A 16,372-nucleotide genomic window follows, 5' to 3' on the forward strand; every position below is an offset into this window, starting at 1 on the left:
CGGAACTTTCAATAGTCATGGCTGCTCCATATACTACGTCACTGGCTCTGCCCAAACAACCCATCCATCCACATTCAGCGTATCCGTGGTTTGCAGAAACGTACAATGCCAACATTTTCTCCTGGCGACTGGGCTGCTGAATTAGTTTACTGACTTTATTACTCCTAAATTAACATTCTTAAAATACTCAACGAGAAGTAAACATACCGTGTTTATTTAAATGATTATCTGTGACATGCTAGCATAGCGTGGCAGTAATGTCAGTTACACACAGTTACAATATCCCATCGACTGCATTTAGAATCTAACATCAGCACATCTCCAACCACGCCTGTTGTTTTCACTAATATTGTAACTTTTCGTATTTCAAGTATTCATCTTTTTTTACTCCTGTATTCATGTGTTTTAGTACGTGGTCATGTGTGTGTGTTTTTATCTTACGTGTCCAGCCCTGTGTTGTGTTGTTGTTGTTGTTGTTGTTGTTGTTGTTGATGATGCTGTGCCTATCGGGGACAAATTTTGGTGTTGAACTTGAACTTGATATCTATTGAAAGTATATATAAAGTTTGCTAACATTAGCTGGCATAAGCTGCTGGTCATAACCAGACCATGACTGTGTTCCAATCCACGTACTTCCAGAAGTACACTTCAATGTAGTGCACTGTGTGCACTCTGTACTCACTTGAGTAGTGCGTTAATTTCAACGGGGTAGGATCGTCTCAAATCGAATGCTCTGCGGCGCACTGACTGGAAATGACGATTGCAACATTTGACCGCGGCTCGCTACCCGCCAAAATATCTTTTGAAAAAAATGAAAGCAGAGTGGAAATTACGTTTCCAACGTCGTCGCCTACGATGTGTCCTCCTGTTGGCTGAAAATGCACCGGTATGTGTACGTATTGTTTTATTCTGTTATCTACGTATGTCTGAATAGTGGTCGTGGCTCCGCCCCTTCCGCCACGTAGCCAAGATGGCGACAGTTGAGTGTGGAAAGTGTCCAGCGTTCCACACTCAACGATCTGACCGTTTTGAGTACAACATCCAGGTACGTTGAGTGCACTGCATTTAGCCGTACTTCCCAGTGTGAACGCACTTATGCACTCAAAATAGTAAGTGTAAGTACAGAAGTACGCGGATTGGAACACACTGTAAGTGTTGCTGTAGCAGTATTAAAGTGAGCAATGATTTTGTTGCTCAGGAATTACATTTTTAATTTGTAAGGGGAGGTTTGTATTATCTCTTCTCTCAAACGTTATATAGTGTCACTTTAAAGTAGATAAACACAACAAAATGGTGTTTGATATATTTGACACAAATTATATTGACAACATCCTGTTGTATTTGGTCATCAGGGAGATCAGTGTAGAGAGCAGCAGCATATAAAGTCTGTTTTTATATAATAAAAGGGGACCATGGGGAACAGATGGTCTGTACTCACTGGGATAAAACAAACTTACATTACTGCTCTGACTTTCTTGTGCAACAGCACTTCTAAGTAGGCTTTTCTTTGAAAATTCCTCCACATAAAACATGAATAGTTCTCCAGCAGAGACAAAGAAATGCACTCATAAGTAGATGCACTGATTTATTACCGTACATCTACGAGACGCTGATTGTGATTTTAGCTGAGCTCGGGCACCACTTGTGTCTTTAAAGTTATTTCCAGCAAATAATTTCATCCTCTGTCGGTCTTTTCTCGTCACAAATCATTTTGGGGATCAAGTTATCATTTCAAATCACTCCGAGTATCGAGTGGAGCTCGTGCGACCCTGATTTAGATGTCTGCGTCTATAAAAACAATACCCAGTGTTCTCTTTCATCTCGGAGCCGCGACCGTTGATGTTAACTGCTCAGCAAAAGAACATGACACCCAGGGTGACAGAGGGATTACTGGTTCTATATTTAGTGTTTATGTACATGAATATTGGCAGGACAACTCTGTACATGTGACACACACACACACACACACACACACACAGCGATACAGTGATAATAACACACATCTCCAGCACAGAACACATTTACAGGATGGGCTCTAGAGCAAAAAACACTGGCTGAGATACAGAAGGGGAATGTCTGGACTACGACAGCTTCCTCATAAAAACTGGAATTTCCTCGTAACAGTTATTATTGTCATCAATAAAAACAGACAAAAAAAGAGAGAGACGAAAAGTATAAAATAATTTAAATTCCTCCTAAAACATGTAGTGAATATGCAGTGAGAGATCTATACAACGCAGGCAGCTCCTCCGTGATGTGAGACTGAAGGAACGCACGACTGTGACAGACAAAAGCAAAATGTCATGCAGCGACAAAGAGAAACGCACGAGATGATCTTCTTTGAAGTTCTGCCTCCCCAGTGGCAACATCATGTCAAGACGACGAGCCCGGTATCAAAGCACCATCGCACCGTGGGCCACCCAGAGGTGCCGCAATGAAATGTAAACATAAATATACAGGTTGATATCTCTCTCTCTACAAACAGTTCAGTCACTGCCACAGGCCCGTCCGCTGTGTGAGTAGTCAGTCTGTATACACTCCTTAGTAGAATATCACTTAGAGTTAAATAAACTTATTTAATATATATATTTATAATAGATTTATTCTTTGCAGAGTCATTTAGCAGTATTTCCTTGTTTTCACCAGTTTGCTCTGGTATTTCACCGAGTGGCCGCTGTGTCCCACCACGTAAACGTCCAGCAGGTAGGTCTTTCCCGCCTCCAGACCCGTGATGGTCTCTGTGGTCACAGCTTTCTGCAGGTTCGGACTGTGGAAATACTTGCACAGGACCTTTTCTGACTTCCTGCGGGTCTCCGGCCCGGCGCACTGGTTTTGCTCCCGGCGTCGCTGCTCCTCGCCGTAATTGTCAGCCACCTCCTTGCGGTAAATGCAGAACTTGTTGCGGTCCTGCGTGCCCAGCCAGGCCACGGTGGCGGAGGAGCAGGTGCGCAGCTTGTCGAAGGCCTTGATGCGCGTGTCCTCCGGGAGCGACGGGAAGGGCTGCTTGCTGCTGGGTCGCGTGGTGGCCAGCACCTTCAGAGTGGAGGCCCCTTTCCTGCTGCCCCGCAGACGGATCAGGTACTTGGCTTTTGGCTTCCCCCGCAGCTGGAACTGCCGCACGCCCTCCACGTTCTGGGAGAGCAGCAGCTTGCCGTCGCGCCTCACCTGCACCTGCACGGCGTCCAGGCACGTGTGGACAAACAGAGTGACCCTCTGGTGGGAGGACACCGGAGCAAAGCGGAGGAACTTGCTGCCCTTTCTCTTGATGAAAACGTCCGACACTTTGCCATCCTTCAGCTCAACCGTCTTCTGACGAGCTTCCTCTTTAGTGCGGGCGAAGGTTCCCACGTACGCCGTGCTGGTGTTGGTTGCAGAGTTCACAGCGAACACGTCAAAGTAATACTGCGTGTCTGGTTTCAGGTCTGACACGGTGAAAATGTTTTTATTGCCTATACACACCTTCTGAATGTCTAAAGCTCTGGGCTTGGTTGCGTACGCCCGCGAAATCTTGTTACTCGTGAGGCCTCTGTCTTTGCCAAAACCGTTGTCAAAGCCAAAGTGGGCAAAGTCAAACGGGCTGAAGTCTCTGCCGGGCTTCGGAGCCAGCATGAAGGCGTCGTCAACGCTCATCTTCGCTTCAGCAGCACATATGCTCTTGAAGTTGTGCTCCTTGTTGATCACCACACAGTACTGGACGGGCTGGCCCATCAGGAAGCCCGTCGGCGTCGGCTTCCAGGCCAGGGTGACGGTGGTGCGGCCCAGTGCGGTCACATCCACGCGGGGGTCGTAGGGCAGCTCCGGGTAGGGCTGGTCGGACTCTGGAGTCGTGGTGGCGTACACCTTGAAGTTGCTGTCTTTCTCCGTGGACAGCAGCTCCAGCTGGTAGAGGCCGGAGGGCGTGCTGGTGGCCACGTACGCCTCCACGTCGTTGCCCTTGTAGGTGAAGAGCTCCGTCCCCTCGTCCACAGTCACCTGCTGCTTCTGCTGGTCCAGAGGTTCAGGCTCTCCTGGAACACAAACAGGCACAACATGAGCTCTTTGATTGACCACTCGATTTGACTGTTTTCAGGCCATTAAATAGGCGTCATCAGTCGCTATAAGCTCCATAGATGTGGGTCAGTAGGGGCCTACTACGCCTACTACGTTGTAAAAGTGAAACTTAAAAGCAACACGTTCTAACACGTTGTAAAACTGAACGAAACGTCACAACACAAACAAAAAGGCTTCTTTAGGTTTAGGCAACACAACTACAGCTTCTTTAAGTTTAGGCAACAAAACTACAGCTTCTTTAGGTTTAGGTGACAAAACTACAACTTCTTTAAGTTTAAGCAACAAAGCTACAACTTCTTTAAGTTTAGGCAACAAAACTACAACTTCTTTAGGTTAACGCAAAAAAAAACTACAACTTCTTTAGGTTTAGGCAACAAAACTACAACTTCTTTGGGTTTAAGCAACAAAACTACAACTACTTTAGATTTAGGCAACAAAACTACAACTTCTTTAGGTTTACGCAACAAAATTACAACTTCTTTAGGTTTAGGCAAAAAAAAAGTACAACTTCTTTAGATTTACGCAAAAAAAACTACAACTTCAGGTTTAGACAATAAAACTACACCTTAAATTTAGGGGAAAACATCGTGTTTTGAATAAAAATAACTACGAACACAAAGACAACTACACATTGTTGGTTTCAAACGGGATGCGAACTAGTCTCCTGGGTGAAAACCCTGTGTTTTGTATTTCGTCCATCTTACCATGTAAACTGATGATAAAACCTACTAGTAGGCGTAGTAGGCCCCTATTGGCCCACGTCTATGGGGCTTATAACGACTGATAACGCCTATTCAAATGCCTGACAACAGTCTAATCGGCTGGATTGACACTGCATCTAATCTGTAGTCATGACCTTTTACTATTTAATTTTTGGCTCTGATGAAAAGTAATTTCCACCCACGCTAAAAATGTTTGATATGTTGAGGAAGCTCTGTGAGCCTCACGGACGATTAGCCGCTCACATGGCAGCCATGTTTTCACTCCAAACATCCCCAAAGATCACAGGCCGGCATTCACTCGGCCTTTCCGGGGAAAGCTGTGCTACAAAGAGGCGCCTTGTAGCTTCTACGTGAGAGAGAGAGACGGCCCAAGCATAATATTATGTTTGTCAACCAGAGAGTGTGCTCAGCGGTGCACTAAAAATTAGATCTACTCCCACTAGAGACGTTTAGCGAAAAGAGCAGCAAGAGAAGTTCAACTAACACATTAAAAATTCTTCTTCTACTTAGAGATGAATTCTTTTCTCTTGAGGCGAGGTACACGTCTCCAACGGTGGAACAACCCAATAAATCATTTGGTAATATTCGATCTGACAGGCAGGTGCTCGTGTATTGATATTCAAATATATGCTCACATCACACATCTCCGCTCTAAACCACCGCTTTAGTCATCTGGCAAGATGTGCCATGTTGAAAGGACGGCCTCCAGATGGAGAAAGTTTTAACGTGAGGCAGAAGAAAGGAAAGGAGAAGAGGAAGGAAGACAGACAGACAGATTTACCTTAAGAAGACCAAGAAGACTTAAGTAAAGGGATGTAATGGCTTTGATTCAGCGCGTCGACTAGAGCGGAGCCCTTCTCTCTGAAATTACAGACGTCAGCTTGGGCCGAGTCAGACATCATAAGTGGTCAGACTAGACGCTGCGACTGTGACTTAATTAAAACCCACCAAAAACACAAAAGCCTAACATCAGTGCGTGGGTTAATTGTGTGTAGTGATATTTCCACATAACGTGTCATTAACCTCTTCCACTGCTGCCTGATGTCAATTATACCTGATCCCTCTCCGCTGGCCTCCTCCGGCAGCTCCTGCAGGGTTAGTTTCCACTCCAGAGGAGCGTCACAAGGTGTCACCGTCACAGACAGGGGTGTGTTGTCTTCCTCCACCACAAAGTAGTACCTGTGGGGGAAATAACAGGTTCAATACTGACATCACATTTTGACGTTATCCAAAATAATGTGTGGGGTGAAATGCCTGAGCAGACTGTGGTGATATTATGGTACCGCTGACCTTGGTCTCTCTCTCTCGCTCTCGCTCTGAGCTGACAGACACTCAATTACACCAACACCACTTTCTCATTTATTATTTAGGTTTTGCGTTATAGATCATGTTACAGAGCAACTTCTAATGTTTCCTTTCTATTCACAGTAAGTGGCCATCTGCTGCCCTTACCAAAAAGTAGTATACTTCAAGTTTATTTTATGAAGTATACATACGTAAAGTTCAAGTATATACTTATTTATTATATTTATATAATACTTATTGGGACTAAATTGGCCCACTTTTTAGTTTATAAACACAACTAGTTTTATTTTGTACTGCAACTATACTAGTAGTATACTTGTAAGTGTTCTACTTTAATACTTCTTGGGACTAAATTGGCACACTTTTTAGTTTCTAAAAGTATACTTTTAAGTATACTTTAAGTGTAAGAATAATAAACTTTGAGTAACACAACTAGTTTATACCTAAGTTTTATTTTGTGCTGCAACTATACTAGTAGTATACTGATAGGTTACTAGTTATATACTTGTAGCCCACATTATAGTTTATGAAACTATACGTTAAGTTATCTACTAGTTTAATAGTTTTTATACTGCGAGTACTTTTTTAGCAGAGATTTGAGTCTGAATAAGAATACTTAATTATACTTTTTTTAAGTATATCTCGATCCAAAAAGTACAAGTAGGACTATAAGCCAAAAATACCTAAACTTTTCTGTATACTTGTCAGTATGAGCCAAGTACACTTAAGTATACTTTTGTTTAGTATATCTCTGATAAGTACATAAAAACTTAACTGAAAGTATACTCTCTTAAAAGAAGTATACTAATTGAATACACTTGAATAACCTTCTTTTTGTTAAGGGAGGTTTAATGTATTCCTCGGTGATTGTTGAGGCTCAGTCAGTCAGGTGAACAACATGTAGACAGTTGTAATCAGACGTTGTCTGTCTGAGCAGCTCTCACCTTTTGGGCGTGTCCCTGAACAGGTAGCCGCTGATCTCGGCTCCGTCCGGGATGACGGAGGAGTCGTGGAACAGCGTCTTGTCTCTGATCTGCATCTGGAAGAGCCCTTCGTCTCTCGTGGGCAGCTTCTGGGCCAAAGCTCCCAGACCCAGACCCAACAGCACCAGCAGCACCGCCGGCGCCACACTCCAACCTTTACACTGCCTCATTCTGAAAGACACAGAAATAATGACCATTATATTATTGTTATCTTCAGTTGACCTGTCATTTACAGGATACGCTCAATCCTGGAAACAGAAGCATGAGTTTATGTTGGATTTTAAAGGATTTCTGGGGGAAACAAGCTTGTTTGTTTTCTGTCTGAGAGCTAGATCTTGTGTAAAGGCCTTTAATTTTTCCATGATATTCTTATTGAGATTCAAAATATCCTTTTCAAGGGAGACCTGGCTAAGACAGCAGCATAAAATTTCCACCTACTTAAAACAAACAGCAAATGAAATCAAATTAGCAGAGTTCAGTAACAGGACATGTAACTACAACCAGTGGTCAAATATCCTTAATCCTGTTTTCATAATCGTGCATGTTTATAAAATATAAAGTGACTCTGTAGCTCACACCAAGATGAGATAAAACTTTAAAAGCACTTTCACCAAAGACGGTACAAGTTCAAGGTTAAAGACTAAAGGGCTACAGAGAGGAAACACTACTCTCGTCCAAGAAACAGTCCCGCACATAACCCTCCGTAAAACCCCGACTTGTCATTTCTACATTTACATTTACTTTATGTATGAATTAAACAAATGAGATATACAACGTGTTAATTAGTGAGTTTTAGAGGTGCTGGTAGGCGGGTTTTTCACCTTTGGACGAAGTCAGGCTAGCTGTTTCCACCTGCTTCCAGTCTTTATGCTAAGCTAAGATAATCAACACCTGTCAGTGGTATCTATGTTCTCGTCTAACTCCCGGCAAGAAAACAAATGACTGTATTTCTGAAAATGTTGCACATTATCACTCGATGTCGTTGGCTCATATCAGTAACAATGTGTTCAAAATGTCTATTTTTTCAATGGAAGTTCTGAATGGCTTCTTTTCTTTTGGCGTCCTTTTTCTTTCCTTTCATTCTGCCATTAGCTCGAGTTCCATTTGGCAACGCCGAGCTTTGGCAACAGATGTCACAATGCCTTTAGTAGAGCTCTGCTTTAATTAGTTTCCACTACATATTTTATTTTATGTTAAAATGTGTTTTCTCCCCTTTTAGTTTTAACCTTAATTAACATTAAAACTGTGTGACGGCAGACTGAAAGTAAAAAAGAGAGAGTGAATGAGCGCTGCTGGCCACAGAGAGGAAAGAGGGGATTAGATTTAAATACAGACGTGTGAAGGAAAAGACATTGCTGGAAACTCCAGGGGAACCGCGCTATTTCATAAAACGCTGAAGACAAAAATCCCCAAAATCCATGTCGTTTAACTTTTATTGATGCTAATATAAAAATGTTTAGCGGTGCAGTGCACAGATGGAGCCGAGGCCGAGGACAGCTGACCGTGGCTGAGAGAGCCTCTCACGTATCCCCTGTCTATTGATTTTCCCCCATTGATTGCAGCTGATGGGAACGCCAAATCCCTGGTGATTTAATCAGCGTAATGATGGCAGATTAGCCAGATACTTTACTGCCATTTACTGCAAGCGAGATGGTGTCCTTTTAATGACCCCTCTCTCCCTCCCCCCTTCCTCTGCTCGCCCTCCCCCTCGTCTTCTCTCTCTTCTCCTTGATCACGGCTTTTTCATCAACAATAATCTCTTTCACACTTGTACACATACAGTACTTTATCTCGGCCTTTTCTCCTCCCTACGAGTCACGATGCTGGAATTTATAACTTCAATACAATACCTTGAAAAATACAGATATTCAATACCACGGGCAAAATGTACGCAACATTGAGTGCATAAAACTTTAGATTTTTACTAAAAGATAAAATAGTGTGTGACATCGTAATCTGCCATCCATCCATTCATCCGTTATCCGTAACCGCTTATCCCATTCTTGGTCGCGGGGGGGTGCTGGAGCCGATCCCAGCTGACATTGGGCGAAGGCGGGGTACACCGACAGACAACCATTCACGCTCACATACACACCTACGGGACATTTAGAGTCAACAATGAACCTAACCTGCATGTCTTTGGACTGTGTGAGGAAACCTGAGCACCCGGAGAAAACCCACACTAACACCGGGAGAACATGCAAACTCCACACAGAAGGACAACAAGCTGGATTCAAACCTGCGACCCTCTAGCTGTGAGGCGACCACTGCACCACCGTGCAGCCCCGTAATCTGTGAATGAGTGAAAATTCCCTTTCTTGAAATAAGAGGTGATATTTAGACCTTTCAAGAGAAAAAGAGATCTTGAAATTAGCAGGTAAAACTCATTTTGAGCTCACTAGTATTAGGACGTGTTGTGTGTCATAAACAGCCTGTATCTCACTGAAATCTTACCTGTTAGGTGGTTGGTGATTAGGTGAAACTGCAATCTTTTCCTAAACCTATAACCAAGTTGATCTATTCCTTACTAAGTAGTTTTATTTTGAAAAGACTGGGGCGGGAAATGACACGTGAAAACGCACAAAAAATACGTTGTCGTGCTGAGCGTCACGAAAAAAAAGGGAAATTCGTGTTGATGTACACGAATCAAATAGATTCATAAATTGTATTATTATTATTTTATTTTACAAACTACTGTGAGACTGCGTTGAATTAGTATTGAATTATAAGTATTGAATTATAAGTATTAATTTAGTATTGATTATGACTGTATTGACGTATTTTTTCACTTACTGTAACAAGATGTTCAAGATGCATTGTCTAAAAAAAAGTCCACTGTCTCACTGAGATCTTACTTGTAAGGTGATTAGGTGAAACTCTGATCTTTACCTAAACCCTTAACCAAGTCGATCTATTCCTTACTAAGTAGTTTTATTTTGAAAAGACTGGAGCGGGAAATGACACGTGTGTTACGTGTTGCTGGACATTCGTACGAAAACGCACGAAAAATAAGTTGTCGTGCTTTTTCACTTACTGTAAAAAGATGTTCAAGATGCATCGTCTAAAAACAAGTCCCTATATCTCACTGAAATGTTTCCCGTTAGGTGTCTTGTCTTATATTAAGTGTTATGAGATATTTTGAGTAGTAATTAGACAAATATACTTGGTAAGATTTAGCATTTTTTTTGCAGTGAAAGAGAGAAGAGAGAGCAGAGAGTGCAGCTGGTACTCGCGTACCGCTACTGCGGAACATAAGCATTGAAACCGTTTCAAATATCCAGTATCGATACTGGATATTTTTGACAAACCACTCCCAACACAGAGGCAGATAAGTAAAACCTGGTCGAACGTCCACACTAGAAACTTTTCTGCATTATCGTCCTTTTAAAAAAAGCCCCTGACAGCTCCTGTCAGTGTCTCCGTCTCCGGCGTTGTCTCTGAGCCCCGGCCTCCCGTCAGACTGCCGAACTTCACAGAGCACAAGGAAAGCCGTCTAAGTGGCACTTTGAGGTTTGACTCACACAGAGAGTGGAGATCCGTATCGCCTCAGCTTGTCTCATTCCACTTCAGAAGCGTGTCACTCGGAACAAAGACATGTCTATTAATACTCGATACAGCGCTGAGGTGGTGTGTGCAGAGCTGTCTTTCATTCCTAACATCCCCCAAACACCACGGCGAGGGCCTCGGCTCCGTCCACCACGCTGATGTCATTACACATGATGTCTGCTATCACTCACACTGTAAAGGGGTTTTATCACCGCTGCCATTAGCACATCCGATGTGTGCCTTCAATGTGCTCCTCACATGTGACACCACTGATTTAAAACCTTCTCCCACATGCCGCTGAGCCTCTCCGCCGTCTGCAGAGAGATGACATCTGAATATTAGAGCAGCGGCGTCGGGTCGCTGCGGTTGCACGGACCAGCGCAGAGTCAACATGGTCACACGGGCTGCTCTTTTTTGCATGCCGCACCATTCTCATGCCACAGAGTTCCCTACCACCAAAATAACACATCAAAAAAAGAAAGAAAAAAAAGAGCTGCATCTGGAACAAATAAAGTCTAATGTTTAATTAGAACGGGGGAAGAATGTACGAGGAACGGGTAATTTTAAGGCAAGGTCACCCGCAATCGTGTCAACTTTGTTTTTTATCTGTTTATTTATACATTTATAGTTTTTTGTTTCACTTGTTAGGGCGAGTATTTGCTAAGCATTGTGGGTGGAAAACGTCCTGCATATTCTAATTGGCAGAGCTGTGGAATCTGTGTGTAATGGGATTAAAGGACAAATGCAGCTTGCAATGGTTTCACCAGTGGAGGAAACAGTGATGGTCTTCTTTCCCATCGCCGTCTTTGACACTTCTACAGTTTCAACCCGGCACAGAACGCTGGAAAAAAAGGCCACCTCAAAAACCAGTATGAATACAAGGTTTTGTTGTTTGTAATAAGTAAAAAAAAAATCTGCCAATGAGTGGAAATTTGCTTGGTACGATTTCTTGAAATAAGATGTGACATTTAAATCTTTCAAAATAAAAAGAGATCTTGAAATTAGCTGGGAGAACTCATTTTGAGCTCACTAGTATTAGGACGTGTTGTGCGTCATAATAAAGCTCAAAAACAGTATGTTTTCACTTAACAAGAAGACGTATTGTCTAAAAACAAATCTCACTGAAATCTTACTTAAGGTGATTGTGTCTTATATTTCAACACAGTCTCATGGCAGTTCGTGAATCGATTTGATTCGTGTACACAGACACAAATTTAGCTTTTTTTTCGTGATGCTCAGCGCGACTTTCATCGACGTATTTTTCGTGCATTTTCCTACGAATTTCCAGCAACACGAGACACACATGTCCATTTCCGCTCCAGTCTTTTCAAAATAAAACCAGTTAGGTTTAGAAAAAGATCAACTTGATTAGGTTTAGGCAACAAAACTACTTAGTTAGGTTTAGGAAAAGATCGCGGTTTGGGTTTAAATAACACCGGAAGTACTGTAACTTAAGTACGTGACAAATAAATCAACCTTCTTCTGGTTTCACACGAGACACTAACAGCGGCAAAGTCACCACCCTGACCTCCTCCCTCCGAGGCCTCCCTCTTTATACTTCCCGGTCCATCAAATACACTTGGTAAGATTGTGCATTTTTTTTCCAGTGTATAAAGAACACGAGAATGATCCCGTCTCCACCCCCTCTGTGTGATCTGAGGAATCTCTGCATGTGAATTACTTCTACAACAGCTTTGACCCTGCTCTCTAATTTGGGGTCATTACAAGCAAAATTGTGTACAAAAGCCAAAACAAAATGTTCACACGTCTCCCAGATGGACGCAAGACTTTCAGGGACATCAATCAAACTGCAAAATCATCCACAATCTCCTCATGATTAAAGCAAGCAAAACATGCAGCCACAACTTTCATCCACCTGATCGACTCGGAGTTGATTATCAGCGCACTATTTCCATGTATGGAGGTTGAGCAGGACACATGCACTCCAGCCCCTGTGATGTGTGTGTGTGAGTGTACGTGCACCAAACTGCCCCTGACCTCCCCTTTTTCTTCCTCCCCTCACTTTGTTTAAGTCTCTCTCTCTCTCTCTCTCTCTCTCTCTCCTTCGCTCCCTCCAGCTCCTTGTCAAGACGGATAAGCCTCCTGCCTGCTGCCACATGGAGCTCATTAACAGAACGGGAGGGAATATAAAAGACAGTTTAATTTCAACACAAATAAAGAGACATTTCGGATTCCACCCAACGAGACGCCTGGCAGGCCGGCCGGGGCTCGCGGGACCTGAAGCCTCTCTGTGTGTGTTTTCGTTGAGGAAGTCTGAAGGCAGATTTATGGAGGGGTCCTCGGTAGCGAGCTCCATCACTGCTGTCACTTCAGGGCCAATGTGGGGATTGGAGTGGAGTGGAGTGTATAGGAGGGCGGGGGGCGAGGAGCCAAGGATGGAACCGCACAGGACCTGGACCTGTTCTATAGGCAGGCCAAACCGAAGCAGGTCTGGTGCTCTTGGACAGCCAAACAGCTCATTAATGAATCGGTAAGAGACTGTGGCGACGGCTCCCCGTCCAAGAATGGAGAGATTTTTTTGTTTCCAAACCATCACATTCCTCCGCTCCACTAGTGTATGAGTCTAAATCATCACTCCTCCTCGCCATCCACAACATCACTCACAGTTTGAGTTCCTGAACTATCCACATCATCAGAACCACGAAAGCTGGCACAACAGCGTGATGGAAAAGGGAGAGTTTCCTCCCCTCACCCTCCCATCACCCTCACCCTCCCCTCCGGCTCCGGCTCCTTTATAGTCCATCTCTGGAGCTTGCATTTAGCAATGCATCCTGGAATGTCTCTGTGAGGAGGGTCAGGTCGCAGGGCCGCTTTCTGTCTTTAAAAAACCACCCCATTCAGATAGAACTGAGGGGTGGTGGGGGGGGAGAGTCTGACTGATGTGCTGGCATTGTTGGCTGCGAGGGGTGATTAAAGATTACAAGAGAAAATGCCCCATGGGAAAGTCATCCACTCACTGGCCCATCATCCGGGGCACGCATGCACGGGCCTGGGAAATGAGTCAATCACGTTCCGTTATGTTGTGGCCTGTTTGAGGGAAGCAGCACAGAAAAGGCTGTTGAGCCGCCCTGCCTCCTGCTTGTGTCCGTCTGAGGGAGCATAATGAGGGGCTTTGCGAGGATGAATGTGCCCGGAGGGGGGGTGCGAGAGAGAGGGGTGTGGATATGATGAATAATTTAACAAGGAAATAAAAAAAAAGTTGCATTCTTAAAGGTCCCATATTGTAAAAAGTGAGATTTTCATGTCTTTTATATTATAAAGCAGGTTTAAGTGATATATAAATACTGTGAAAGTATCAAAACACTCAATCCACAGAGAAATACACACAGCCCGTTTTCAGAAATTGTGCGTTTTAAACAAACCGTTAGGATTTCTGTCCATTTGTGATGTCACAAATCTACAATATTTAGACCATTTCACAGTTTAAACATACTAAATGTGTCCCAGTTTATTTCCTGTTGCAATATATGTATTAATAACATCAGCTGACAGGATGTAAACATGGACCCAAGCTGTTTCCTAGCAACGCAATTCCGTTGAAATGCGCTAAAACGGAGCGTTTCAGACAGAGGGTGAATACAGGTATATTCAGACAGACAGTAAGAGAAAAATAATGTGTTTTTTTTTTACATTAAAGCATGTAAACATGTTCTGGTAGAAACCAAAAAAAATAGCATGAACCTGAAAATAAGCATGATATGGGACCTTTAATGTTGCAGCAGTGACTCTGTGTGTGTGACTGAGGAGAGTGAATATCTGTATAGTTTCCAGCAGCAGCAGCAGCCTGTCACTGCTCTGCTCTGGACGCTGCAGCAACACTGGAGGAATTCTTTCAGCCGGAGAGTTTTCATATGCAAATCACGGTTTAGTTCCGGTATGCCACGCAGACCTTCCCCATTTTAAGACCTTTTTTTTTGTGTTCATGATTCATTCTCCTGAGAAAGTAGAAGGGAGGCAGTGTGGCTTCACCCTGCTGCTGATAAATACACTTATTCAAATCCCCTCTCCTCTCCTCTCTGGGTATGTCTCTCATTAAAACACAGAGAAGCTGCTGTCACATGGACCGGATGAGGGGAAGAAAAAACCCAACATGAGCTATTAATCTGCCTTGATGATTTTAATCAAAACATTTATTGAGGCGGTGGAATATATATTACAATTATGAGAGAAATGATCCTCATTACGCGCTCCACTCAGGTGCTCTTGCAGGTGCGTAAAAGCATCCAAAAGGTGCGTAAAAGTACCCAAAAAGTGTCACGATGAGTAAATATTGTAATGCAAATTCTGTCAATATTACAAGATGAGTCCTAATGAACGTTGAAAATAAGGATGAAATGTCTTTGTTGTATTTTATTCTTGCAAGAAGAGGCACTGGTTAGAAGGAGTGACATAAAGTCTGCAGAAGAGTTGCACTGCAGGAGATTATTACAATGTGATTCTATAGAAATCTACACAGGGACTGTGAGAAAAGGAGTTGTTTTACTCAGACAGAGTCCCAGTTAAATGTCAACACTCAGTACTTTCCCACTACGAGACGAAGAGCACACAGACAGGAACTTTCCACTGTTGCATAAAGAGACATCGCTACATACAATGTCATTTTCCATTACATTATCCATAATATGCACTTTGCAGCTCACAGAAATCCTGCTTGTATTGATGCACCTCCTCACTGGGAGCTGCTGTGTCTCTCCTCTGGGAGCATGGGAACCATCCGGAACCATCCAGAGACACAAAAGATGAGAGAGTTTTTATCTAAAGTTTTACGCGCAGTGCCAAACTGAGATAAAATAAGAGCACAATAGTTTATCCCCTATTTAAGAAAGGATCTCCTGTGGTATCAAATCCGAAACTTGTGCATTCCTTTTTGGACCATTTTATGTTACCTTGAAAGAGAAAACAACACTATCATCCCATGCAAATGTGAGCGTCTTGAAGGCAAATGTTGGAGTGTCATTGTACAAATTATTTATCTTTAAAAGCTCTTCATCGCCAGCTCGGGCTTGATGGAAATGTGTTTGAAACTTTTAACTTCCTGGAGTTGTAAAACCGCAAAAAAGCCTCTTCCTCTCTTCCTCTCTCTTCTCTCCCTCTGGCAGCCGTTTCAAAGGCACCACTCCGGGTTTAATACGGAGCTTTTTTGTGCGCGTAGAAAAGTTAAAGAAAAGAAGAATTACGCACGATCATGCGTAAGAAAGAAGATCTGTTAATGTCTTACCTTTCAGAATATGAAACAGCGAAGTTCTGTGACGGATGGTTGTTCCTCTCAAAGCCACTCTGATATCACCAAGATGTCAAAAGAAAAAAGAAAAAGTGTCTCTCAACTAAAGCGATTTCAAAAGAGAAAGTTGTCCTCTCCAGTTGTCCAGTAGTTCCTCAGTTTTCTCTTCTATTGTTGGCGCCTATCAGTCGGATTAGAGCGACTGCTGCTCTGGTGCGTGTTTGCAGTTTTCTTGCGGATTTAACTGGTCTCTGGTGGGCTCAGGAGAGTGTGTGAGACTGTGTGTGAGTGTGGAGTGAGAGGGTATCCTCTGATCCTCTGAGAGCTGGCAGTGCGTCCCTCCTCTGCCGAGCCGCTGCTATTGAAACCTCCTCTGGATTGGAGGCAAAACTGGTGCGAACTTCTTCCTCCTGCGCGCTCTGGAGGACGCAGAACCAGCCCACTTACACACACACACACACACACACACACACACACACACACACACACGCACACACACACGCACGCGCACACACACACACACA

General features: G+C 43.4%; 1 protein-coding gene across 1 annotated transcript; it reads right to left on the minus strand.

The window, feature by feature from the left end:
• Positions 1-1,876: 1,876 nt before the first annotated feature.
• ndnf (neuron-derived neurotrophic factor) lies at positions 1,877-16,134 on the minus strand. Its single transcript, XM_074634527.1, has 4 exons — positions 15,846-16,134; positions 7,022-7,231; positions 5,827-5,951; positions 1,877-4,007 (listed from the first exon to the last, which is right to left on the minus strand). Exons 2-4 carry the CDS (start codon positions 7,228-7,230, stop codon positions 2,620-2,622), a joined length of 1,722 nt encoding a protein of 573 aa, XP_074490628.1. The 5' UTR covers position 7,231; positions 15,846-16,134; the 3' UTR covers positions 1,877-2,619.
• Between the last annotated feature and the right edge of the window lie 238 nt (positions 16,135-16,372).

Source organism: Sebastes fasciatus, chromosome 5 (genome assembly GCF_043250625.1).
Source record: "Sebastes fasciatus isolate fSebFas1 chromosome 5, fSebFas1.pri, whole genome shotgun sequence".
Lineage (NCBI taxonomy): Eukaryota > Metazoa > Chordata > Actinopteri > Perciformes > Sebastidae > Sebastes > Sebastes fasciatus.

Coding starts and splice junctions, on each gene's coding strand:
- ndnf (XM_074634527.1), bottom strand. CDS start 7,230: ATGAGGCAGTGTAAAGGTTGGAGTGTGGCGCCGGCGGTGCTGCTGGTG. Junction 5,952..7,021: donor TTCAGGGACACGCCCAAAAG/GTGAGAGCTGCT, acceptor TTTCCCCCACAG/GTACTACTTTGTGGTGGAGG. Junction 4,008..5,826: donor GGCCAGCGGAGAGGGATCAG/GTATAATTGACA, acceptor TTTGTGTTCCAG/GAGAGCCTGAACCTCTGGAC.